Source organism: Synchiropus splendidus, chromosome 1 (genome assembly GCF_027744825.2).
Source record: "Synchiropus splendidus isolate RoL2022-P1 chromosome 1, RoL_Sspl_1.0, whole genome shotgun sequence".
NCBI classification, from domain to species: Eukaryota; Metazoa; Chordata; class Actinopteri; order Syngnathiformes; family Callionymidae; genus Synchiropus; species Synchiropus splendidus.
The window spans coordinates 44055345-44078949 of record NC_071334.1 but is presented as its reverse complement, the minus strand read 5'-3'; the positions used below and the strand labels follow the sequence as shown (position 1 = coordinate 44078949).

The following is a 23605-nucleotide window of genomic DNA, read 5'->3' as shown; positions in this document are numbered from 1 at the left end:
TGTTTCCTAATTTACAGTGAGAGGGGCACATTCACATCCATCGCTGAAACTGCGGTGTTGCCAAAGCAGCAGAGTTCAACATGACCCAGCAGGTTCGACGTTGGAGTTGCTAAAGCAAACAGTCTCTGTGCCAAGGACAACACAGGTGCGCTGCCCGGGGCTGAGCATCAATCCCCAGAGAGCGTTTGATACCGGCTGTTGTCTGGATTACCAGGGATTGACTCTTAGATTGGAGGAGTCTATAAACAACTGTATGTTCTGTTTGTCAAGAGAACCAATTTTCTTAATGCGTGTTTAGACTGGGGATGCATCGTGACGGACACAGTCAAATAGAAAAACTCACTGAATGTGAGAGGCCCACCTTTACGTGTGGTCTTGATGCTGACCGGCTGGAAACCTCCGTTGAGAGCTGAGGAGTCGATGATGTCTGAGTCGAAGTCTCTGTGGTTCTTTCTGTAGATGAAGAGCGCCACCACCACGGAGATGACCAGGCACATGATGACGGCGATGACTATCCCCACGTACAGCGCTACATCATCTGTGCTGGGTGCCACTGGAGGGAGCAAAGAGACAAAATAGAGAGAGAGGTTTACATCTCATAAGTCACGATCTGTTGTAATAAAGCGTTTGCTCTGGATGTGCAGGAGTTGTGATGGGGCCATTATCAGCAGACTAATATCCTGGTGTGGAATTGAGCCGGATATTAACGACCACCAACTGGGAAATAAATGCATATGTTTTATCTCTGCTCTCCTTTTTATTCTTCACGGTTGACGAAAGCCCATCTGTGTTTGCTGGAGTAAAAAGGGACATTTATGAAAGGCGGGAGTGTTTCAGGCTGCGGGCGGGGGTGGTGGGTGGGGTGGGGTCTGTTTATTACGTTGGGATAATGTTGCATATATTTGTGTATTTTTAATATGTTCAGAAAAACCATGACGTCACCAGTTTCAAGAAATACTGGTGCATGTGTCAAACTCAAGGCCCAGGGGCCATATCCGGCCTGCAGAGTCACCTAACACGGTCAGCAAGAGCCTTTGGATGCATACGATTGGCTCATTTAATAATTTCAATTCACTTAAAGTGCATCCAAAACTAGAGCATCACCTATGCATGCGAGGTCATGACCCGCAAAGACCACAGTGTTCCAGCTTTGTCGTTCAACATGGCGTGCAGTTTATAGATTGCAATGGCGTTTCTCCGAGTGGCGGCACTGTCACAGAGACGTGGGCTTAGGCATCACATGAGCAACAAATTCAAATGTTCAAAAAAACAGTGAACTCTTTTCTGATTCAATCTGCACTGCAAGATAGAAGCGTTTTCAAATAAAAAGCAAGAGTCTCTGAAGTACAAAAAATAAAGACATGCAAAATATTGGTTTGAAACAGAGAGTCTTAAACAAATCAAGCAGGCTGTAATATAAATAGTTGGGTGGTTGAATGTCACTAATAAAAATGGGTTATTCATCATTACGCTGCAAAATTATTTTGAGACCTACACCAAACAGCGGCCCCCATGTGACTGACAGGGAACTGCTGCACCGCATAAACTGGGCAGGAGTCCTTCACAGAATCTTGTTTAAGTCACCAAACAACGGAAGCACCTCCATAATGGTTCTACATGTCACACATTGTCTCAGTTATTGAAAGACTTCATGGTGCTAAGCATGGGATGCAGCTCAGCAAACGCATTCAAACAAGGTCGACTTGTCCCACACTAAGCCGAGCCACTACAAAGCAGTGCAATGATCACCATTAAATGATCCACATTACAGAGCGCAGACGCCACCACCACACATCGGCACATAAAGATGAAATTAAAGACAACGATCAGAGAGCCGCGGCACAATTAAAAGCGGCGGCTACTGTGCAGAAACACAATGACACAGTGTCCTAACAGGCGGGCTGGAAAAGCCAGATCAAAAAGTGGTGAAGACAGAGATATAGATGTTTTCATCTTGAAATTACCATGCAGCCAGTTCAGCCCGTCTCTGCCTTTGTTCTGACACACAGCAGATAAGATCTAGACATGGCTCGCATTTCTCAGATAGTCTTTCATCTCCCTTCTCCTGGCCTGGATTCGTCCGTCCACTTTCCAGCTGGAGGAAGCTCAGTGATTAAGGCCCGGCGTGGACGCTCGCAGGCTGACACAGGCGTTCATTAGACATGCCAGTGCAGAATGGATGTCAACTGCTGCTCTGAAACGGCTTTGGTGAGTCCTAAAGAACGTCCTTCACTGTCACCTAGATGACGAATGGACCCAAACTATTCTGTAAAGGCAGTGAAATGTCAGAAGGCAAGTGGGAGCGTGAGCACTGGTGCGTTTACCGGTCCAGGTCAGAGGAAGTCACCCCTTCTCTCTGGATTGTTTTTGGCAAGACTGCCACGGTTGCCAAGACCAGCCAATCCTAGCGTTCTAGCGATCTGGTCTCAACTCAACCTCCAATTATTGGTTTTGGATTAAACTGATGGAAAGTCCATGCTAGTGCTGCCATTGACCAAGACCAAGTCTATTACTTGCTATTCCACACACGTTACGTTGTTATTGTGTCACAACACATTTACTCCTACAACACTACAACACAATGCTAACATCATCTCGGGGAAATCTAACAGGGCTGAATTTCCACATATAGGATTGGGATGCTTTTACCTTGCGATATTTGCTTTAAAAACCTCTGCCTTTATCAATCTAAACACATGAAATGATTCAGATCTTTGACCTTTTTAAATACCAACACAAGAATACAGTACTTAAGTAAGACAGTACAATGCACACATATAACCAATGGAATACAACAGAGTGTGTTCTGTCGTTTTCTTCTACAGCTTTCTATCAGCTTCGGGTCAAATGGAATGATCATTCTTGGAATGCTTCTTCTTGTCTTACTTTGCCTTTCCAGTTTCTGTTCAGGCAGAAACTCAACCTTGTTTAAAAGGTCTAGTAGGACGTCATCGGTGGCTTACTCAGCGCTCTGAATGAACGAGTCGTCCCTGGACAGAACCTCAAACCTGCAGAGTCACTCCTGCAGAGTCACTGTGTTCTCCTGTGGATGCTATGGCTTCACTGTTACTGACTTCTGACTTTGAGCTTGTTTGTGACTTTGCTTTTTCTGTGGCATCTAGTGCTGCTCTCACCAGACTCAGGGAGATGACCTGGAAGGTGTCTCCGTGTGTGGTGGCATTTGGCATTGGAGTGGTGGAGCAGCAACAGCAGCTGGGCAATGGATGGTTGAAGATGGTGTTTTCTCAAGTGATGAGCGAGGGCTATCTAATGATGTGGCTCAGACACAAGAGCCGGATGAGCACCTCAGCTCCTGAGCCTTCTTGAGTCTTATCCTTGTATATGTTGAAGCGGTAATCCTTCCTCTTATGGAGACATGAACAGACAGCAGCACAGGAAGCTGCTGATGAAAGTCGGAAAAACCAGGATTGTATTTTCACACTCTGCCAAGCTTCCCCGCGGTTATTTAACATGCACCCCCCCGTGGATCATCTTCAAACCACACTTTGATGGTATAAAAACTGTAACCTGCTAAGTGTACGCATTAAAATGTATCGCCTAGATTAATACCAGCCTTTGAACGGGGCCCATTGTTGGTGGGGAAATAAAGGACAAGCAGTGGAAATGAGAGGGATTACTGAACATGGCGAGGATGCAGAGATTTAGCAGAGAGTGAGACAGACAGTGAGGTGAAGAGGGAGGAGCGCTCTGACAGCTAACTCTTCCAGACAGGAAGCTCAAGGCCACGCTGCTGAAGGAGAGCGATCAGGTCTATGGACAAGGATGTTGAAAAGTGTCAAAAATATACAATATAAAAACAAATTGCTCCTTCAAATGACGGTCTTTTGCTATCACTTTTGGTGAGGAAAACACACTCCCACGATACTATTGTGTCAAGTGATACATCACTGGTGAAGCTCTTCCAAACCACCTGGACTTCAGAAACTTCAGAGGCAGCGAGAGAGGCCCAGACTGCTTCTTCCCCAGAAACCTCCTCCACTATGTCACTAGGACATCATGATGAGGTGAGATGATCCAGCTCAGGAGCTTAAATAGAATGTGCCGTGATCATTTTAGCATAGAACTTCTCAAAAATAGTCTTCCTTCACCACTGACGCCTCCTCTCAACACAAGAAATGCTCCACTCTCGTGCAAGAAATTCCATCCATTTTGATTTTCCCAATTGATATTTCTAATCTCAGCAGGCTGAACAGCAAGATATAACAGGTTGTGAAATCATCATCATTGTAGGTGGTGTTTATGAAACTAGTAATGAATTTTGTTTGAAGACAATTGTCGGTATTCAGAGCTCACGTGGGTCACATGAACTCACTTGAGAGGCCTTGAGGTCTGTCTGGAATTGTCAGTGTTAGTTTTTTTTTTTTACAAATATAATGGGTGACAGCAAGATTATTGTCAATCAAACAACAACAACAACAACAAACATAAAAATATGCCAAAAGAATGATAATAAAAAATAATAATAACTCACATGAATTTTCCAAATCAATCATGTCTTTAGCTTCAGATGACTTCTGATAAAAGGAACCTTGAAAAGAGAGAGAGAGGAATGGAAACAGTGGGGGGAGGAGGGGACGCGGGGCAAAGGTGGGATGGGGGGAGGTTACAAGATTATGGGAGAGGGATGACAAAAATCAAATTTAAGCCAACACAAAAAACAAAGTCAACAAATGAGACAGCAACAAACTCATGAGTGGGAGTGATGATGCGGGAGGGTGATCCTTCTTGATTTGCACCCCACCACGAGCACGGCGGTGTACAGAGAATAAAGATCGATGGGTGAAAGCAGGGAGGGACGTGAGAGTCCTGTGAGGGAGCGCAGCCATTCATCAACTGGGCTTACAGCCTCAGCTGATGAACCAGGACAGAGTTCCTATGATGGGACCGGGGTGAAGAGAGAGACACGCTATGAAGGAAAAATCTGGTTATAAAGTTCTGTCTCGGCTGCTTTTGAAATGTTTTCTTGTGCTTAATGTTATCTATTTTTGGGATGGACTGATGCAATACGTAAGATTTGAAGGTCATGGTCCTGTGGAGAGCAAGTTAATGTTTGCTCTGAATGTTTCAATAAAGAGGATGGAAACACACATGCAACTGGGGTGAGATTTGGTGATGATTCCAAATGTTCAATTCTTCTATGAAGCACTGAACTGATCAGATCTTTTTTGGCTTGTTGGACCACAGGTCATATCTCAACACGTGACTTAAACTGGGTCAGGTTTCATTGTTTGTGCATATTAAACCCCAAATAAATTCAATTGTACATTTTCTTCCAAATTTGTCTTCATTTTATTTTATTGTTTTTAGACCTAAAAGTTGCACCGCATTTTTTCTCTTTCATTCGCTCCCCTCTTGACATGTGAACGGGCATAGTTGGATGTCTGCTTTTGTTTTCTAATATCTTCTGATATTACCATTGTAATTCTAAACAATTCTATAGATGGCCAAAGAAAGTTCCATTTCTAACCGACCCTGACAGTTTAGAGTTCAAAGATTTGCTCCTGATACATGACCTCCATGACTGGCGGAGGAAAGCCAAAATCTGTGACGTAAATACGGTTCAATAAAGAGCACCAAGGCAGCACGCAGGCGGTGGTTGTTCAAAAACAAAAAGACGAAACTCATGAAGAATTTAACACACCAAAAAATTAAAGAAAAAAAAAAAAACGAATGCAGCAGCTGTGGTCATCACCGAAAATCCAGAGTTCAGCATGGCCAGGGCCAAGAAAAAAACAAGTCTAAATGCAGTCAATTCCCAGACAAGACAGGGAGGACCTTGAAAATGTGGTTTTGGTATTGATGACTGTCTGGGCAGCACAAAGACCTTGAATCAAATAAAACGCGTTAAGTCTTGAATCTTCATTTTCAGACGTGCCTGGAAGATCAATGACCGCACGAGGGTTCTACTAAAGACTGCCCCACTCTGACAGAGAACTTAGAGATATAAAGTCAAGACGCACCTCAGTGAAAGATTTGCCAGAAAGATTCAACAGCAAGAGCCTTCAAAGAGAATTAACTCCACCATGAAGCAGGAACCTCATAAAAGGATCCGTGTTCACCTTTTTAATTGAGGATTTCATCAACTTGAAGAAGCATTTCATTTACTGTAGTTCTTGATTCCTGCTTGATGCTCTCGCTGATTGTTTAATTCTCTTCACAGTCTCAAGACACCAAGATCTGCTCTTATTCAAAACCGTTTTTAAGGTGGTCATGAATGTGCGATTCATTCAGTGAAGGCTACATGTCTTCAACTAATCCCTTACAGGATCATCTCAGATGTGAGGGGATCAAGGCCGTAACAAACGCCTGTTAGAACGTTTACATGTGCAGCACCAACAAAACAACACTGTTGAGGCAATGCAGCTCTCATCATCCTTCACTCCGCTGCCCAGTCAGTGACATGCATCACTCGCCTGTGGAACTGGGAAAAAGTCAGCACGCTGCTCAGCTGATTTCAGCAGGGTGGTAACACGCAAGAACCAAGAACTGACAAGACAGATGTTGGTGAGCCCAACAGAGGAACCCCTTTTACGTGGTTGGGATATCTACAGATCATGGACCTGTTGTGTGTTGACTGATGCTCATTTCTTGCTAATCATCTTCCTCATATTTTAAAGCAACACTTCAGCTCTGCATACGAGGTTACAGTATGTGATTGGTGTTATGTTTTCCTGTTATTTTCAGCTGATGAATGGAAGATATGTTTATTTTGGTGGTTTTTCCGACTCATCACCTGATTTGAAATCTTTTTCAGAGCGTGTTCAGTGAGTTAAGTGAGGATTTGAAAATGGGTGCCTCACTCTAAATGCACGGCAAAATTGGCCATGGTGCCATCCAGAAGAATTGAGTCACAATGCTTTTTTCCATTATTATTATGATTTTTTTTTTTTCAGCTTGTCCCTTCGGATCATCCTCCTCCATCTCACCCTGTCCTCTGCTTCCTCTTCTCTCAAACCTCATGTCCTCCTTCACCACCTCCATCAATCTCCTCCTTGGCCTTCCCCTCCACCTTTTGCCTTATTATTAAAATTATTTATTTTAATATTTTGACAAGAGTTTACTTGCCAAAACAAAGGCTACACGTTTATTTTCAGTCAACATGGACATGGACGGAGGGTAGAGGTCAGTGCGCTCGCTGTTTCGTTTTTTAATCCTCACAAACTTAGCAGCTTTTTTGTAAAATCGAGTTCTAAAACTTGAGCTGGACCTTGGCATCCTCTTGACTTAAAACTAAAAAACTAGCGTCATTGTAAGCGCCATTAAAAGGCTCTATTGCTATTTCAGAGAACTTTAACATGTATTATGTTGCTAAGTATCAGTATGTAGCAGAGGAACATCCAGGGACACCCCAGGAACATCCACAAACAACTAAACAAACAGCACAGTCCTTATTGGTGTGGGGGAGAGAGCTACTTCAGACAAGTGGACGGACAGCAAAATCAATGGCTTGATAGATGGGGCTGGTGTGTACACGTAATCAGGCAACTGGGAGGCCAGACGGGAGCAAGAGGAGGGGACTGTCACGGTCAGTCTAACTGATGGCCCGTTTCAACCCGTCCTGTGGACTTTCTATTCATTCTGAGGTTACAGTAGAGGCGGGGTGGCAGGGCGCCTCCGTGTGTGGCCTCGAGGGGGAAACGCCACCCCGGATCAGTTCCTACTGGAGGAGCATGTTCTTTCAGAAACAGTGGATTGCTCTGCCTTGACGTTAACATCAGTCGAATGCTTCATACTGGAGCAGAACTTTGAAAGGTGTCAGTCACTGAAAAGAGGAAATAACTTTGGCATTGTAAGCTGCCATGATTGTCTGGTCTCTGGTGTTTGGTAGCAATAAAGCATTTGCACTTGCTGCAACATCCGCCTCCGTTATTCTCGATCAATATGTCAAGAAAGTGTCATGTGTGCGAGCGGGGTGGGCAAAGGCTCGGAAAACAACATTGAATTTGAGGAAGACAAGACCTCGGAGAGAGCGTGAAACTGATTTCTCGACAGGTCAGCCGCAGTCAACTGTGAGAAGTGCACTTGTGTATCTCAGGCGGAAAGTTCTTCTATCGGAGTGGAGGGGAGCGTCTCCGGGATCAATCTGTACTCGCTTAACTTTGTTAATCCAAACTCTTTGACAGGCTAAATGCAATAAACAAGACTCATTATCAATCATCGCACAACTTTTCCCTGTCTGCCTGGGACCACTTTTGGAGTCCGAGCACAACTATTTCTGACTGTATCAAGTTTCTTTGCCTGATTTCAGCGAGGGAAAGCAATAGGGCTGATCTAAATAAATTCACACAAGAAGAAAATAGGATCAAGATGCAACAGAATCCGCCGACATGTGGTTGCTGGAAACCCAACTGAACCCTGCAGGGATGGACTCCGGTCCAGGGGTGAGTTCAGATTGCACACAACTCGCACTCCCAATCATATTTGCCATAATGCCAGCTTTTAGATAATGGGCCGTTCTGCTAAACGCCGTTGGAAATGGTCATTAGCATTGAAGTAAGTGGCTTCATCCTTTTAGTTTCCTGAAAAACAAAATCAATCCCAGAAATGATCTTGAATCTATGGCATTATATTCTCTGCAATTGGTCTATAAAGGATGTTGGTGGTTTCTATATACAATATGACCTTGAGTAAAATGCATTTTCCTGATGATAGTATATGGTAAAAATATGGCTCTATTTACAAGCAAAAAAGAAGAAGAAGATTCTTTCATGCGGTCCTTTAAATGAAGGCTGCGATTGGAGTGAGACAGTATGTACTCACTCATTCCTGGCTGGTGTTATGGCGATAAGTTACCCATTTAAGGTTCCATTTGCGTAATCTCAGTTTAAAGACTTATTAGCAATTGTCTAGCAATTGCTAATACTACTACTGAACAGACTCCACTGATTTCTACACCTGGGTTCCAGTCTGCGCTGCCAGATGGTTGCTTCGCGTCCTCACGGTAAACTCTCTTGTGCTCCTGTTACATATTTCGAAATTCTGTGCGTGCTTGATCTTCTTTAGTTGCCTCCTTAGTTGGTTCTTTTCGCTCCGTTTTCTGCTTTCTCGCTTCTCCAGATTAGATTGTGTGTGAGTCCTGTGTTTAAATCACCCTTGGTTTTTTCTCTTGTCATTGTTATTCCTTGTGTGTGTGTGTTTAATTCAACCACTGAGCGCTTTCTGTTTATTGGGCCTCGTGCATTAATTTCCAAGTGTGTTTGCGTTGTCCACATACAGCAAAAACCTGCACCACCCCGGTCCTCTGAGGACCCAGCTAAAGACCCCAATCATAGTATAAATATGATGGTGAAGTCATTTTTGAGCTGTCAGTCAAGGTGAAGGAAGTTTTAAGCAGAATGGTGTACTTGATAGCTTAGCTGGTGAATAACAGTGCAGTCATTCTGAATACACTGCCCTGTGATCTGTTAACAGTGACCTTTGAACTGCTAACACCAAATGAAAGTGACACAAATTTCGGAATTACAGAGAGGATTGCCACAATATGGAGATCTTAACAAACTTCATGCCCACCAACATCTAACATCGTAACAGTGATTTGTTATCTCGATGTAGCAACTATATCTGTGGCAAAAAAAAAATAAAAAAGAATTCCTTTAGGTAAGGCATGTCCCTTGCGCACTACAGAACAACTGACTGCGCTAGCATTTTGTTTCCGAACAAAGGTCAGAAAGGAACACAGAACACGGCTGTGGGGCGGAACAAATGCTATCTTGACACCAAGAATGTATCACTTAGCAAATTGCAGTGGGACTTGAAGTTAGCTGAGGGAAAGACAACAGTCATGTGGCGCATCATTTTGTTCAATATTTTAAACCAACCTACATGAGTCACAACAAAAATGTTGTTTAGTGAAGTTGCTAAGAACCGACGGGACTGGTACACATACATCTGTTACAGTAAAGGAGGCAGCTGCTTCCCCTAGCCTCCGTGAAGCTCTGCCCCCGATGAAACCACAATACTCAAACGTGGGGGAGAGAAGGCCTGTTTGCTACAGCCTCTGCTCACAAGTGTCAGCCAGTGAGTCTCGGACCAGTCGTGTCTTCCGTGTTGGATCTTTGCGGACTACGCTTTCACGGACTTTAAGACTTCCATTTAACTCTGCTTTGGCTCTTCACCTGCTCCAGCCTCACTGCCACGTGTATTTTATCAGAGTAATCACTGAATCCATCACGACCAGTTTCCACATTTCATCGTCCATAACCACCATCCTCGTGGCTGAGGCGGGTTTAGTTGCGATCATTAACTGTTTTCGCGTTCTCACCGTGCACCAGAATCCAGCTGCACAAACCCATGACAAGCAGCGTTAAATTCAAGCCATCAGGCAACTGCTATTATTAGTGTCACAAACACCATCTGTGGAAAGTTACGCACATGATGAAGGCGTTGGTGACAGTCAGTGGCACTAACACCTTCAGAGATGTTCACAGGAGGCGAGGTTGATTAAAGCAGACGCGCTTTAATTCATTTACCGCACGCATCAATTGAATTCTGCTCTATTTATTATCTGTGGCACGTGAAAGGAGGAAGGATGTGTTAGTGGAGGTCCGGCCATCGCTGCACTGAAATGTCCAAATGCATTAAGTGAGTGATCACACGGAAGCATGAGAAGAACTGCGTGAGAATGTCAATGAGATGTGAGTTACGGGACTGAAGTGCTCACATACTGCAGGTACAGTCGCAGTCAGGTTGTGCAACACACACACACACACACACACACACACACACACACACACACGTCTTGTCATGGGAGTTTAGCGGTTTATTTAATAAATATAAGTAATTTAATTTTATTATCACTCACTCCTTCCATTCCACGTCAATAATAAGTTACATTATTTTGCGGATGTAAAAAGTTTGAACTCGGGGTGGGACTTGAATCTGACAAATGAATCTGTACACAGCAGCTCAAGTACCAGGATGATGGCGCTTCAGTGATGAGGAAACTCAGTTTTTGACCTTCTATCCTGAAGGATTTTTTTAAACTTCAGTTGTTCATCCATCATCGCCATCTCATTTAGTCTCTTTTTTCATGGATGTGACATCACACTGGATAATGTGAAATGTTGGAATTGGAGCACTGAAAAATGTTCCCTACAAATGAATCTGCGTTGTTGGGATTTATTGATTTTTTTGTTGGTAATAATCTAAATAGATCTCTTGAAAGTCCTAGCTTTAGTTTTACCATGATTTCTCCCCTAAAACAGAAGATAGAGGAGAAATGACTGAAACACTAGAAACACTGTCATGTGAAATAATCCAACATTAGTATCATTTCATTTTTTTTAAATTGTAGTGGTCACTGCTGCAGTCTCACAGCAAGAAGGTGGTCGGTTTGATTCCAACTGGGCCCCATAGCTGTGTGGCCTTTACCCTGCCACTTCCTCCCACCAGCCAAACTAGTCAGTGGTTAGAAATTACAAATAAAGAGAAGACATTGTTTAGACATGATGTGTTATATCACATTTCACATTTCTCAATCTGACCTTTAGGTTGTTTGCAGAAATAAAGGCTGAAAAAGGCAAATGTGTAATCAGACAGCAGTGCAGTGGAGGGGTTAATACGAGGATACGAAACAAAAGCACTTGTCAGTATTTCTATATTTTATCGTGGAATGTTAAATCCAAACCATACACTGTGACAAAAGCAAAATGGATGTTCTGTGAACCAAGCCCGTTTTGCTGTTTTATGATTTCTTATTTTTGCCTTTGGAAAAAAAACTCTGTCTTAACAAACACATGCCTTGGCATCGTCTGGCTCCCAACAACAGTAAAGAAAACAATGGTGCGATTGTCATCTGTGTGAAGAACTTGCTGCGATGTTTGTTTGCTCTCAAAGCAACATAACACGAAAATCATTACCAATGCTCCATTTACAACACATGTAATTACCTGCGGGGAAAGAAAAGAGCAGGGAAATCCACTTTGTGGCCCTGTGTTTCCTCTCATTTGAACCAAGGAATGCAGAGTTTTTAATTTTAGGTAGCAATCAAGGCAGTCTGGTAGTTGTGAGCCGTGATGTGTAATTATAGCATAATCACTTATTATTATTTTAAATATAGCTCACAAAAGCTCAGCCTGTGTCGTGGATAATTACTCAGAGTGCTTCCCCGTGTGGTCACAACTCGATTTAGACCGCTCTAACTTTGTTTCTGCACTTGTGTTCTGTGTGTGCGGAAGATCAAGCAGAGGGCGTTTTAAGCCCACACTCTTGTGTATGTATGAAGTGACGCGAAACAGAGCGGGTGGCAGATTTACATGGGGATGTTGACACGGTGTGAGGATGAAAGAGCAAGCTGGGACGCATGGTCGGAAGGTGAAGACAGTTCTCTTGTTGGCGGGTCAGAGAGAGTAGCGGAGGATTAGCTCGATACTCACTCTGCATACACAGCCCATCCGTGCAGTTCTTGGACTGGAGCACCATGCCCTCACAGTCCTTCCCCCCGTTTTTGGGTGCCGGAGCGTTGCATTCTCTCCTCCTCCAGTGGGTGCACTCTGTCCCACAGGTGGACCACTTACTCCACTCTGTCCACAGGCCATCCACTACCACACAACAGACAAGACAGATGAGGAAATGGCAGGATGAGAATGGGCGCATGAGTGGGTGTGTTGACCGGGAAGCAAAGAATACATGCAAAACGCCGCTGAAGACAGCGTCATATTTATGCAGTCACCAAGTTTCACCAGTGGAAAAGGACAAGATCATGATTCCGAGTCGTACCTGGGCAGAGGGGATTGCACGCCAGCTTCTGAATGCCCTGCCCTTCACAGATGGCGCCGCCGTTGAGAGGCGCGGGGTTGGTACAGCTACGTGTGCGTTTTTGGTAGCCACGCCCACATCGGCTGTTGCACACCGACCACTCCGTCCACGTGGACCATCCACCATTAACTGAAATTAAAAGTGCAACAGTGATCAATATTCAGACACACAGCAAGACAGATTCGATCAAGCTTCGAAGAAAAATGATGTCACAGGTGGGACGGTCAACACAAGTGCAAACAGCAAGTCTTATATGCCTTGAAGGTGGTCAGAGGACAGACAACTTCAGTCCTGTCAGAAGGAAAATGTGACAGTGCAGGATGCTTTGAGGTCTGACTATCAAAAGTTGCGGCCCTGGAAAGTTCCACAACAGAACTGCCAAAACACACGGCCACAAAGAAATATTCCACTGCAGATTTGCTGAGCGTGCTCAATATCAGTTCTTAAAGCGTAGCTTCGCTTGTTCAGAGGATGATTTAGAAGTCGTCATGCCGGGATTTTTATTGGCGTTTAAATTAAGAGCAGATGTGTCATTTGTTTTCACGGTGAATGTAAATAAAACAGACAGCATGGGCAACTGACAGCAATAAAGCACAGCAATAACGTTGATGTTCGCATTACATCATCAAGCTTTAACGCAGTGTTGGATGAAGCTTAAGAGTAAACCGCTGACTGAATAGCCACTTCTTATTCATCACCTTTAACTTTATTTTGCTTTAAATTGGTTTTTATGTGCGCACATTTGTTGTTTTTAGGGGCTTCCGGAGTGTGAGTAAAGGTAACAATGCTCACAGAGCATCACCAGGCATTAAAAGGGTGTAATTTATCTTCACTGTACAACAGAAGTCTTGTTCTTTGTCACTCAAATCTCAGGGTGCTCCTTTGCCATGCCGTCGGTCAGTAAACCCCGGTTGCGCCGCTCCATTTTCCGTTCACTGATTCCTCCTAATACCTCTCTTCCCTCTCTCATCCATCTCTGTCAGCGAGTAAATCCAGTGTGGAGTGACACCGGGGCTTGTGGCTGTGAACACGTCCGTGGCATTTGAGATGGTGGAACCGGGCCCCTTGGAGCCTTCTGACTTTCAAATGTGACATGCTTATGAGTGAATCCCAAAATAATGGACTCCAAAGAGTCAGTGGAGAAGGCAGCGGCCCAGCCCCCTCTGTGTTGTTTCCACTATGGATTATGGCGTCTTTGAATTTCTTCTCCATTTGTCTTTTGTCGCCAGTTGGTGCCTTTTGTTGCCTGGCTGAGCAGGAAGTCACTGGACCAAAATGTGCTCCATTTATTTTTCATCCACTTTGTCAGATAAAATTACATTTTGTCCTTTGTTTGCTCCCCCGGGTCCATGTGCGTCATCGCCAGTTCCTTTGTACACACATGAACCCCTTCTGCGGAGATGTTTAAGAAAGCAAGGGCACAGCACGCTCTTCATAAAAAGGATGAGCCCACATCAAAGCATTTCTTAAACGCTTTGCGATGTTTCCCATTTGAAGATAGCCACCCTGGTTCACGCTCAGAAAACGTCGGCGCATCACCCTCATGTCCTCTTAAGTCGCCATACAAAGCAACACCATCCCATTCACAAGGCGTTTAAAACACACTCGCTCATCCAACCTGATATGTATTTTACTCTCTCCCCGCTGCTGTGTGAATGTCTGTGGAGTCTCTTGTTAAGTCTCCAGGGATAAAGACAGAATATCTTGTGGCTTCCCATCGTGCACAGGGTGAACTCAGTCGGCCCCGGTTAAACGAGCTATCAAGCTGGTAGTTGTTCTATAAAGAAAGGCTAAAAGAAGAAAAAAAACAAACGTCTGAAGTTCAAAAGATCACTTGCTTCGTCTTTCATTTTTTCCTGTCTTGTGAGGCCTCCAGCAGGCGATGCAGTTGAACTTCACAGCTGTGCGGTGCATTGGCAATCATGTTGGCGGAAACTGAGAGTGTGACTGCGTGGAACCACAGCAGGGGGCTCTTTAAGTGCGGCTCACTCGTATCAGCACCTCACAAAAATCACAAACCCTTTATTCTCTGCTCCCCTTCAGGCAGAAACATGAATACATGAGGAACGTATATGCAGCGAGGTTCTTAAGTCAAACAGACTTCTCACCATGACCAGAAAACAAAGCTCCCCGGATCCAACACACCATTCCTAAGTGAATAGTAGTAGTTGGGGCAGTAGTAGTCCGACGAGAGTTGCATCATGAACTACACTGAACTCCACTGAAAACACACCACTGAAGCTGCATATATATATATATTTTAACATCAACAGTAGTGCAGGCGGTTTGGTACGCTCATGAGCGTCTTCTAAGTTGCGTGTAAGCTCAATTCGTGCACTGCTGATCCAGTCTCCGCGCACAAAAAAACTCTATGCTGCGCACCAAAATTCCATCCTGAATAGAATGTAAAATACCGTAAGTCTCATTATAAACGGATTCATGAGCCTTGTCAATGACATTCAGACATATAAATATTTGCAGAAGTTCCTTCAAGTTCTTTGATATCCAGCGCCTTCAATGGAGTAATGTGACCTCAATGACAAGAGCTCTACCTCATTCCCCCCGATTGTCTCAACTCTTAAGGTGTAGCTGGATGACAGCGCCAGATCATGAACATTTCATGCCGTGTTTGCTGATCGTCTTTTTCATGAGTATTTCTTTTTGTAAGTTTGATCCTGACTTTGTTTTCTCATTTATCGAGTTCCTGTTCCACCATCTATCTTGTATCTTTATTCGTCATTTTTTACCCGGTGGAGACTCTCTTTGTTCCTGTTTTTAACTTTGGGCTGTGTCCCGTTTGTCTTGGCTCTGCCGTTTTTGTGTATTCAACACCATCTGTGTTGATCACCTCGCCTTCCATACATCCAGCGTTCGAGTCTCCTGTCATTTCTGAGCCTGTGACAGTAATTTCACAAGACATTTTCTTTTCTGACTTTTGCAAATACTCATGTTTTCCTCTCATTTTTAGCTTCACATAATCTGATATATCAAAAATAATTTTAATAAAGGGACTATGATGGAGTAATAAGAGGGTGGGGTGGAAGATGTGTCACCCTCAGAGTTATACTGTGTGACGGTGCAGATATTCAGTAGCGACATTCAAGTGGAGGTCACATTCAGCTGACACAAATTCTCCACACAGCAGTGACAAGTGGAGCTGGTTGAACAGACCTGGTGAATAATGCTCAAGTTTTGGTTTATTATAGAGTCATCATAAGAAGGATAGGATCAGTGAAATGAGTACTTTGAAATGAGCACTAGGAACATCATTTTTTAAAATATTTGTTCTCTATTCAAATTCAAGTGTTGGCAGCAGTTTTTGACAAGCAATTCCAAACCCCACAGAGCAACGCTGTGAAGTCCCTCGAAATTACCACTGAATGTGCAGGAAAGCAAATCTATACACATTGAAGCGGCTGCATGAGTCAGTTGGTCCTGACAACTGGAGGCAGTTTTACAGCGAGAGATGCTGATTTACCGAAGACGATGATAGTGGCCGTGGTGCTCCGTCTCTTGGCCACAATGTTCTTGGCCACGCAGGTGTAGTTTGCAGTATCGGAGAGTCGGGCCTGCTTGATGATCAGGTTGTGGTCGATGGTGATGTAGAAGTTTCTATCTTCAGCCGGGTCGATGATCTCCTCATTTTTCAGCCACTCCACCTGAGGAACAGCAGAGAGAGAAATGGAGCTCAGAAACTAAATCGCTGTTAACGATTGACCAGTTGTAGCACTCGTGTCTCCACCAAAGCTTCTGCGCAAAAACAACTCCTGGTGAAAAGGAAAACGGAGTGTTAAAGCGGAGAGGTGACCTTTGCTTATGAGTTTCATTTCTCCAGATGACACAGGTATTGAGACCGGAGCCCATTCAGAACCTTTATTTGGCAGTAAATCACTGCGATTCCTATTTCTCAACAAAGAACAAGGAAACCCAATATCAACAAAGGGTGCTCGATTTATGCTTTCTCATCACCAAAGTCATGCTCACACACAGAAACAGTACAGATCAGGCGGGAAATTAAATTTCCACATTATATACTTGTGACTGTTGCGAGGTGGCGTCAAGCCGGTGCTTAAAAAGAACAACACTCAAGGGAAAAACATAAAAAAAAACCACATACACGTAACAATAAAAAATGAGAAAAACTTTGAATAAAATAAAAATGAATAGCATGGGGTTCATTGATCTACTTTATTCCACTTAGAGGGCGTGAGGCCATTTGTGGTCACCAATCAATCTCTAAACTGTATGCTTTGTAAGTGAGGGCAGAACCTCCACAAAGAACGCACGACAAGGGTTCACCCCAGGAGTTGCACGTGAATTACAAAATGAACATTTTTAAACTATGTAAATGAACAAATGTGCAGGAAAACACCCTCAGACATATACAAAATGGCATTGTACAAAGACTTATGGTTACACTTTACAATACAGAACATTTATTAAACATCAATAATTTTTTTTTTCGTACTTAACAAGTCATTACATTGTCATTGTTCTTAGTTACCATCCTGGGGTCTTACATTCTATCTACAGTCAGGCTGAACAAGACGATAAAGAACTGCATACTGATTAAAAAGTGCCTAAACTGCTAGTGATAGACATTTAATTCATTCATTAAATTCATAATTGTACTGTATAATCTAAAGTGTTTCCATGATCATTATTCAGTAGTTACTGTATAGTCGATCTAATGATGCTTTGTTGAAATACTTTAGGGAATAAATAAAAATCTGGGAGAAGTATGCACAAAAAAACTAGATCATAATCAGTATATGACATGTGTACTGTACATTAGACCTATTTTCAAATCAAATACTGAGAACAAGAACTAATGCCACATCCGGATCGATCAACTTGAAAAACAGTAGCAACCAAGTTACTGGGTTGTATTAACGCGGTGATAAAGACCTAAAGGCCAATGCCGATGTGATGAGTAATGTGAGAGCAACTTGAAATTCTGTTCCTTATGGTTACAAGGTTGTTTCCAATGTAGCACTGGAGTGTGTGAAGTGCACTTAAAACACCCATGGCTGCACAGATCCCCCCCAGAGTTAGGGTGACGGCAAAGATTTGCTTTTTCAGAGGCAGAGTGATAAAGTAGAGCAAGGACCATTTCCTCAAAAAAAAAAAAATGTTTCCTGGATGTCTAGTTTTTCATCAAAGAAGCTGTCTAGCGATCGGGAGGCTCGGTAACTTCCTGAGCATTGTGATAGCCCACGAGGACAAGAGCCTGATAGGAGATAATACAGCAACTAACAGGACTGGCAGAGATAAGCAGGATGTTTATGAACGATTTCTCTCACAGGAGATAAAGCATCTGAAAGAGAAGTGGGTCAATAAAAGACTGTGGTCCTGCCAAGACAAAACAGTCTGCAGTCTTTCTTACAAACAAGACAGACACATAGAGGTACGAGACACAGGCGACTGTGGTTCAAGGAAGCAGATTATGACAGACACTTGGTTGTTAGCAACTTGAATGTTGGCTGAAATCAAACGTCAAGATCGCCCCTCCCTCTTGGCAGCAGCACACAAAAGCTCATTTTGAAAACTCAACAATGCTATCACACACACACATTCACAACTGAATCTTCACCAGGGTGAAATCTCCAAAAATGTCTTTAAACTAGCTGCTTCAGGTGTCCTTTCACCAGATTCGGTGACAGCAAAGGTTTCATGTATGAACAGGGACCATAATTTCGACCTTCAGCTTGCTGTCTTCTTCTTAAATTAAAACTCCAGTCTCACTCACTCAAGCACAATGCACCATGGAGCAGTAGGAGATGCGACTGTGCCCCAGAGATAGATTACACCTGCCCATCACTCGCAGATTGATTTTTCAGATTGCATCTTCCTTCTTTAATATAGCGGTGACTGGCATTCAATATGGCTCTGTAATTACTAGTGAGCAAAAAACAGATGGCTCTCTATAGTAGCCATTGATTGTTCAACGCTCTTCTCAAAAATAGCAATATCATGAAAAAAAACAAGTCAATTAATATTTAAAACCAAACCTGCTCTGAAGACAAACCTGACACAAGGTGAGTTTGAACACAAAGCTCAAATTGTTGTTTATATTGGAAAAGGATTGAGACAAAATAAAATAAAATAAAATAAAATAAAAACACTTTCTCTTCTCCAGGGGTCTGAACCATCCGGCTCTGGACTTTTTCTCCAAAGGTCACCATGGGTCCATCTGATGCAATGATTTCTGATCTTGTCTTCCTTCAACATCCCCAAGAAAAAACTATGAGAACATCTGGAACCCAAGTGTCAATCCTCTCCTCCTTCATTTTCTTCTTCACTACCCTTGATCCCTGTCCAATATTCACTCTGACTCTCATTCACACGTTCCTTGCAGTGTCTTGAGTAAACTGACTTCCATTCATTTCTCAAAAAACCTAGGTCCATAGTGACTCCTCCCTAACCGCAGTCAGGCAGACAGTCCATCACGGTACAACAAAAGAGGAGCTGATCACTGATGTACTCTCGTGGTGTATCCCTTTGTCACTCCGACAGCACACCTCACCACTGTTGTCATATACGTGCTGCACTACCCTCACATACTTCTCTGATGGTGCTGTCTTCCTACAGTACCACACCTAAATCAACTCTAAATTTAAAGGCTTAAGAGTGAAAATGATTTCTTGGAAGTGAGAATAATATTCCATATTTCTATGGTCACCCGAGGATACATTTGTATTTTGGGCTCACAGTGGATTCTGGTTTGGACCTGGTTGGTGGGATGGGGTTGTAATAAGAGCCCTCAGGAGGAAAGAAGACAACTGACATTAGATGCTGGATTGAGAGTGTGTGAGGACAATACAACACTAAATAAACTCCTATATACCACTCATTGCGCTTGGAATTACTCACAGTTTCAAAAAGGTCAGTGACCCCTGATCAAGGGATTTGGAACCAGAAAGAACGTTACAGCAGAAATTGGGGAGTGATGAAGGATGACAGTCTAAAACCTGTGCCCAATTGAACACTTAAGAGTGATGGATGAAAAAAAGTGTCTTCCTTTTCAGGTGAAAAGGTGCTTCTTGAATGAGAAATTGCCCCCAAAGTTAATATAGCTAAGCAGATAGCAGAGAGGTGATGGCATCGCTTACTTCCCTCCACCGGTCATCACATAAAACAGGCTGAAAGGCTCCTGAAAAGCTCACACTGTGTGTTGTGTGTCAGTGGTCATCTCTCTCTCTGTCTCTGTTTGGATGAAATGCAACATTAGCTGGTGATGCAGGCATCAAATGAGAGGAGGCACGAGGAGAGGCCAAAATTTAAACAAACTTGGCTTCAGAGGCAGAACAAAATGTTTCTTGAATAACCACAAACTGGACAGGAAATAAGAGTCCGAACAGAATACAATGTCCTTTTCAACATCCATATTCCCGTCTTCTGCCAAATTCCCTCGATTGCACCTCGTAGGAAAACATCCCAATGAGCTGTCATCTTTGTGGCTCACGCATCTAAAGATCCTGCAGGCAATGTAAAATGACACGGTGGCAGGAGATGGAGCTCTGGCCTCAAGTTTGTCTGTCATGGTCTGGGAGGAGAGGTTTTGTTGTTGGTCTCGGGGACTTGTTTTTTGATGTCACCTGGACTGAGAACACTCAATTGTCTGACCAACTCAGACCAGCGGAAGACGTTTTTGCAAAAGATGGACGTACAGATCTGGTGCCTTGCCTTCACAAGTCTGGCAAACTTTTATATCAAGGGAACAAAAGCTCTTTTCAGCGCAGACGAAAGGGTAGGAGGGGGCGGGAGAGTACGGAGGGATAGGAAGTGGGATTAGAAAGGAGAGTCTGCAACACTTCACCTATCATTTATCTGCTACAGACTATAATTAGGACTCATTAATAAAGCCGCAGACGAGAGAAGGTACGGCAGACTCCACAGAAGAAGAATTCAAATGATTAAAATTCAGCTGAAGACGACTGTCTTCACGTGCCAGCAGAGTGAGGATTCATGCTAAACACACTTCCAAGTCATTAGCGTGGGATTGGCAGTGGAACATCCGGAGAGGTAATTGGCAGGTTTCTGGTCATGAACAGGGCTGGGGAGATTGCCACGTGTCAGCCATCATCAAGAGCCTTCTCGGCAGGTCGCCGGCAGCCAAGTGACTCAGAGAGAATGACAGGACGGTGCATGGCATTTAAAAAAAAAGAAAGAGACAGGTAGGAACTAAGACAAGGAGAGAGAGACATCATCCCTGAGAGACACAGACAGATGAGCTGGAATTGAGGCGTTGAAGAGAAAGAGAAACAGTGCAGTGAGAGATAAACAAATAAACATCCCACCAAGAAGAGGCCCATTTCTTATCTGCTTAGCACTGGGAAGTTGACAGATTAGCACATGTAAGATGGTGAAGAGAAATAAGTTTCAGGAAGAGGTGTCTCAAAGAAAGCACTGTACAATGAGGAGGAGTTGAATCAATGACTCTTATTCGGTGAAATGTGTGTTGTCTCTGAGAGCGTTCTCAAACAGAGACATTATGAACAGGAGCTGAAATTCATTTGAGTCGGTGCGGTCGGCTCAATAACAGCCACAATCTTCTGCATCACGTTGTCAAATAAACGCCCACTGACACGTTTAGACTGAGGAGTTTGAAAATGTATCTGAATAAAAGATGTGGAGATCAAGGGCAGAGGAGCTCGGGCTATTATAACATCTCACATGGTTTTGATCCAAGGACTTTTTATTCAGTCAAACTGAGCCCAATAGAGTTGGAAAAATCCAAAAACCCACTGCGGCAGCAGAGGTGGGAGACTGCAACTCAACACGACCACAATGCAAGTGCAACACACTCATAGCACAACACGATGACAAAGGGGGAAATTGTTGGGGCAAGAAATGGAAGAATATGAGAATACAATTCAGTAGCCCTCAAAGGCCGACCTGTTCATGATGCTCGCAACTACAGCAGCAAGCCACTTCCTGTCATTCCTTCAGCAATGAATGGATGGACGCTAGGGATGGGCGATAATTTATCGTACACGATATAACACAATCTCCACGATGACAATTCTGCATCTCATGATAAACACGCGGCTCACTCGCTGCATTGGACTTACACAAGTGAACATGACGAGACCGTGACGGCGCGCCGCACTCTCCACAGTTGTGGAGAGTGCGGTGGACTTTGGTTCACCATCATAGTTTGAAACTTATTTTTAATAAAGGGGACCTTTGATAATGACACTGTCGACTCTGAGTCTCTGGATCCCTGTATATTTTATTAGATGGAGTGGTCCTCATAGGTTCTCTGACGCAGTCGTCTACCTTGGTTCACATCAACACGTGCAACACTGGCGCCTCGGCGGAACACCGTGCTGAAAATAGTTGGATATTGGACAGAGCTCCGCTCCGGTATTGACAGCGCCGTTGTCGTCTTCCACGTGCCCATTAGGGTTCACTGAACGCGGACACATCAACAAATTCTAAAGCGGTCAAAGTATTAGTGAAATCTTCAATAAGGAAAAGGAAAACAACCATTTTAGGAGAGAGAATTGTGCAAAAGGTTTTTCACAAGACACAGGACTGACATATAATGATTTGGAGAATAGAATATGACTAAATGATCATTTATGCACATGATTTCTGATATTTCTTCAATAGCATCTAGGAAATGTGTCCAGACTGGTCCATAGTTCAAGTCAACTGTTCAGAGACATGAGATACAGCAGACAGACGGCTCAATTTAACCCCTAAATAAAGCTGGCAGAGCAGTCTGTCAGACACCAGCAGCTTCTACCAGAAACCTGAAACATATAACGTAACGTATCTAAATGTGTGTCCCTGCACATTTATTCCGATCCAGACACCACTCGACTCAGTGGCCTGTCTGTGACGTCATCGCCACACTGAGCAGTAAAGAAAGCAGCAGGCGCATGGTGGGGTGGAAGCAGCGGAGCCATACATGACCAGTGTTTGGAAACATTTAGGCTTTTGCAAGAATAGGGCTTTTCTAAATAGGGTGCTCACGGTTTGTTGTAAAGGTGAAGCAAAATACAGCAGCAAAGCGTCAAACCTCCCCACCGTAATTCCAAAACCTCTAATGAATTTAACGCATCATTAGAGTAACAGACCGTAGAAAAGCAGGGAGCAGCCACTGTAAATGCCACATGAAGCAATGGCTGGTTCCTCTTTGCCCCGGTATTCTATGTGAAGGGCTGTTCCTCAGCCGTTCTGTTTCACACGGGTTTTGGGCAGATCAAGCCAGAGAAATATAAAAAGCAGTGCTGAAAATGGTTAACACACACAAGGGAAGCTTTATCGGACCCTGACATGAAGACAAGAAGCAGATTTAGAAGTGACACAGTTGAAGATGCTCGGGTTTCCATCAGGAGTGATTTGGAAGGGCAAGATTAGACATGAGAATACCAGAGGGACAGCTCATCTGGAGCGGCTTGGAGACAGTTAGTCAGATGGTTCGGACATGTGGAGAGGAGAGGCAGTGGACATGTTGAGGAGGAATGTTGGAGACACCCCAGTGTTTCAGTCCCTTCTAGTGTCAATATAAGGTTACAAGTTAAAATGTCACGGTGGGCGAAAAGGTGGCATGGATGTCCATAAGAACATTTTACCTCTAACATAAACTTGATTTTTTCCCCAAGTGATGCTGGTTGGGCTTTAGTCTTATCATGCATCAACTTGTACACAGACACCAGCAACAGCTCCTCATTATGACCATCTAAACTGTGCCTTCCGAGCCAGGCAAGTGTCATCTACATCATTTCGTAGGTGGACTCACATAAGCAGTGTCCACAGTGTGGGTTCTGGACTGCAGCATGGTAGGAGAGCGGCCTGCTTCTCTGCCAGCGTGCGC

The 23605-nt window shown here is 43.7% G+C and overlaps 1 protein-coding gene across 4 annotated transcripts in view; it reads right to left on the bottom strand.

Moving 5' to 3' along the window:
- unc5cb (unc-5 netrin receptor Cb) overlaps window positions 1-23605 on the bottom strand; it is a 144801-nt gene that overhangs the window by 14925 nt on the left and 106271 nt on the right. The window contains exons 5-9 of one of the 4 annotated variants that reach the window (XM_053853758.1): window positions 16256-16436; window positions 12739-12906; window positions 12396-12560; window positions 4493-4549; window positions 362-553 (exon numbers count right to left, since the gene is read on the bottom strand). In XM_053853758.1, coding sequence (XP_053709733.1) covers window positions 362-553; window positions 4493-4549; window positions 12396-12560; window positions 12739-12906; window positions 16256-16436 — 763 coding nt within the window. The remainder of the gene's footprint in view (window positions 1-361; window positions 554-4492; window positions 4550-12395; window positions 12561-12738; window positions 12907-16255; window positions 16437-23605) is intronic. The other 3 variants (XM_053853759.1, XM_053853760.1, XM_053853761.1) reach the window with 3 other exon arrangements.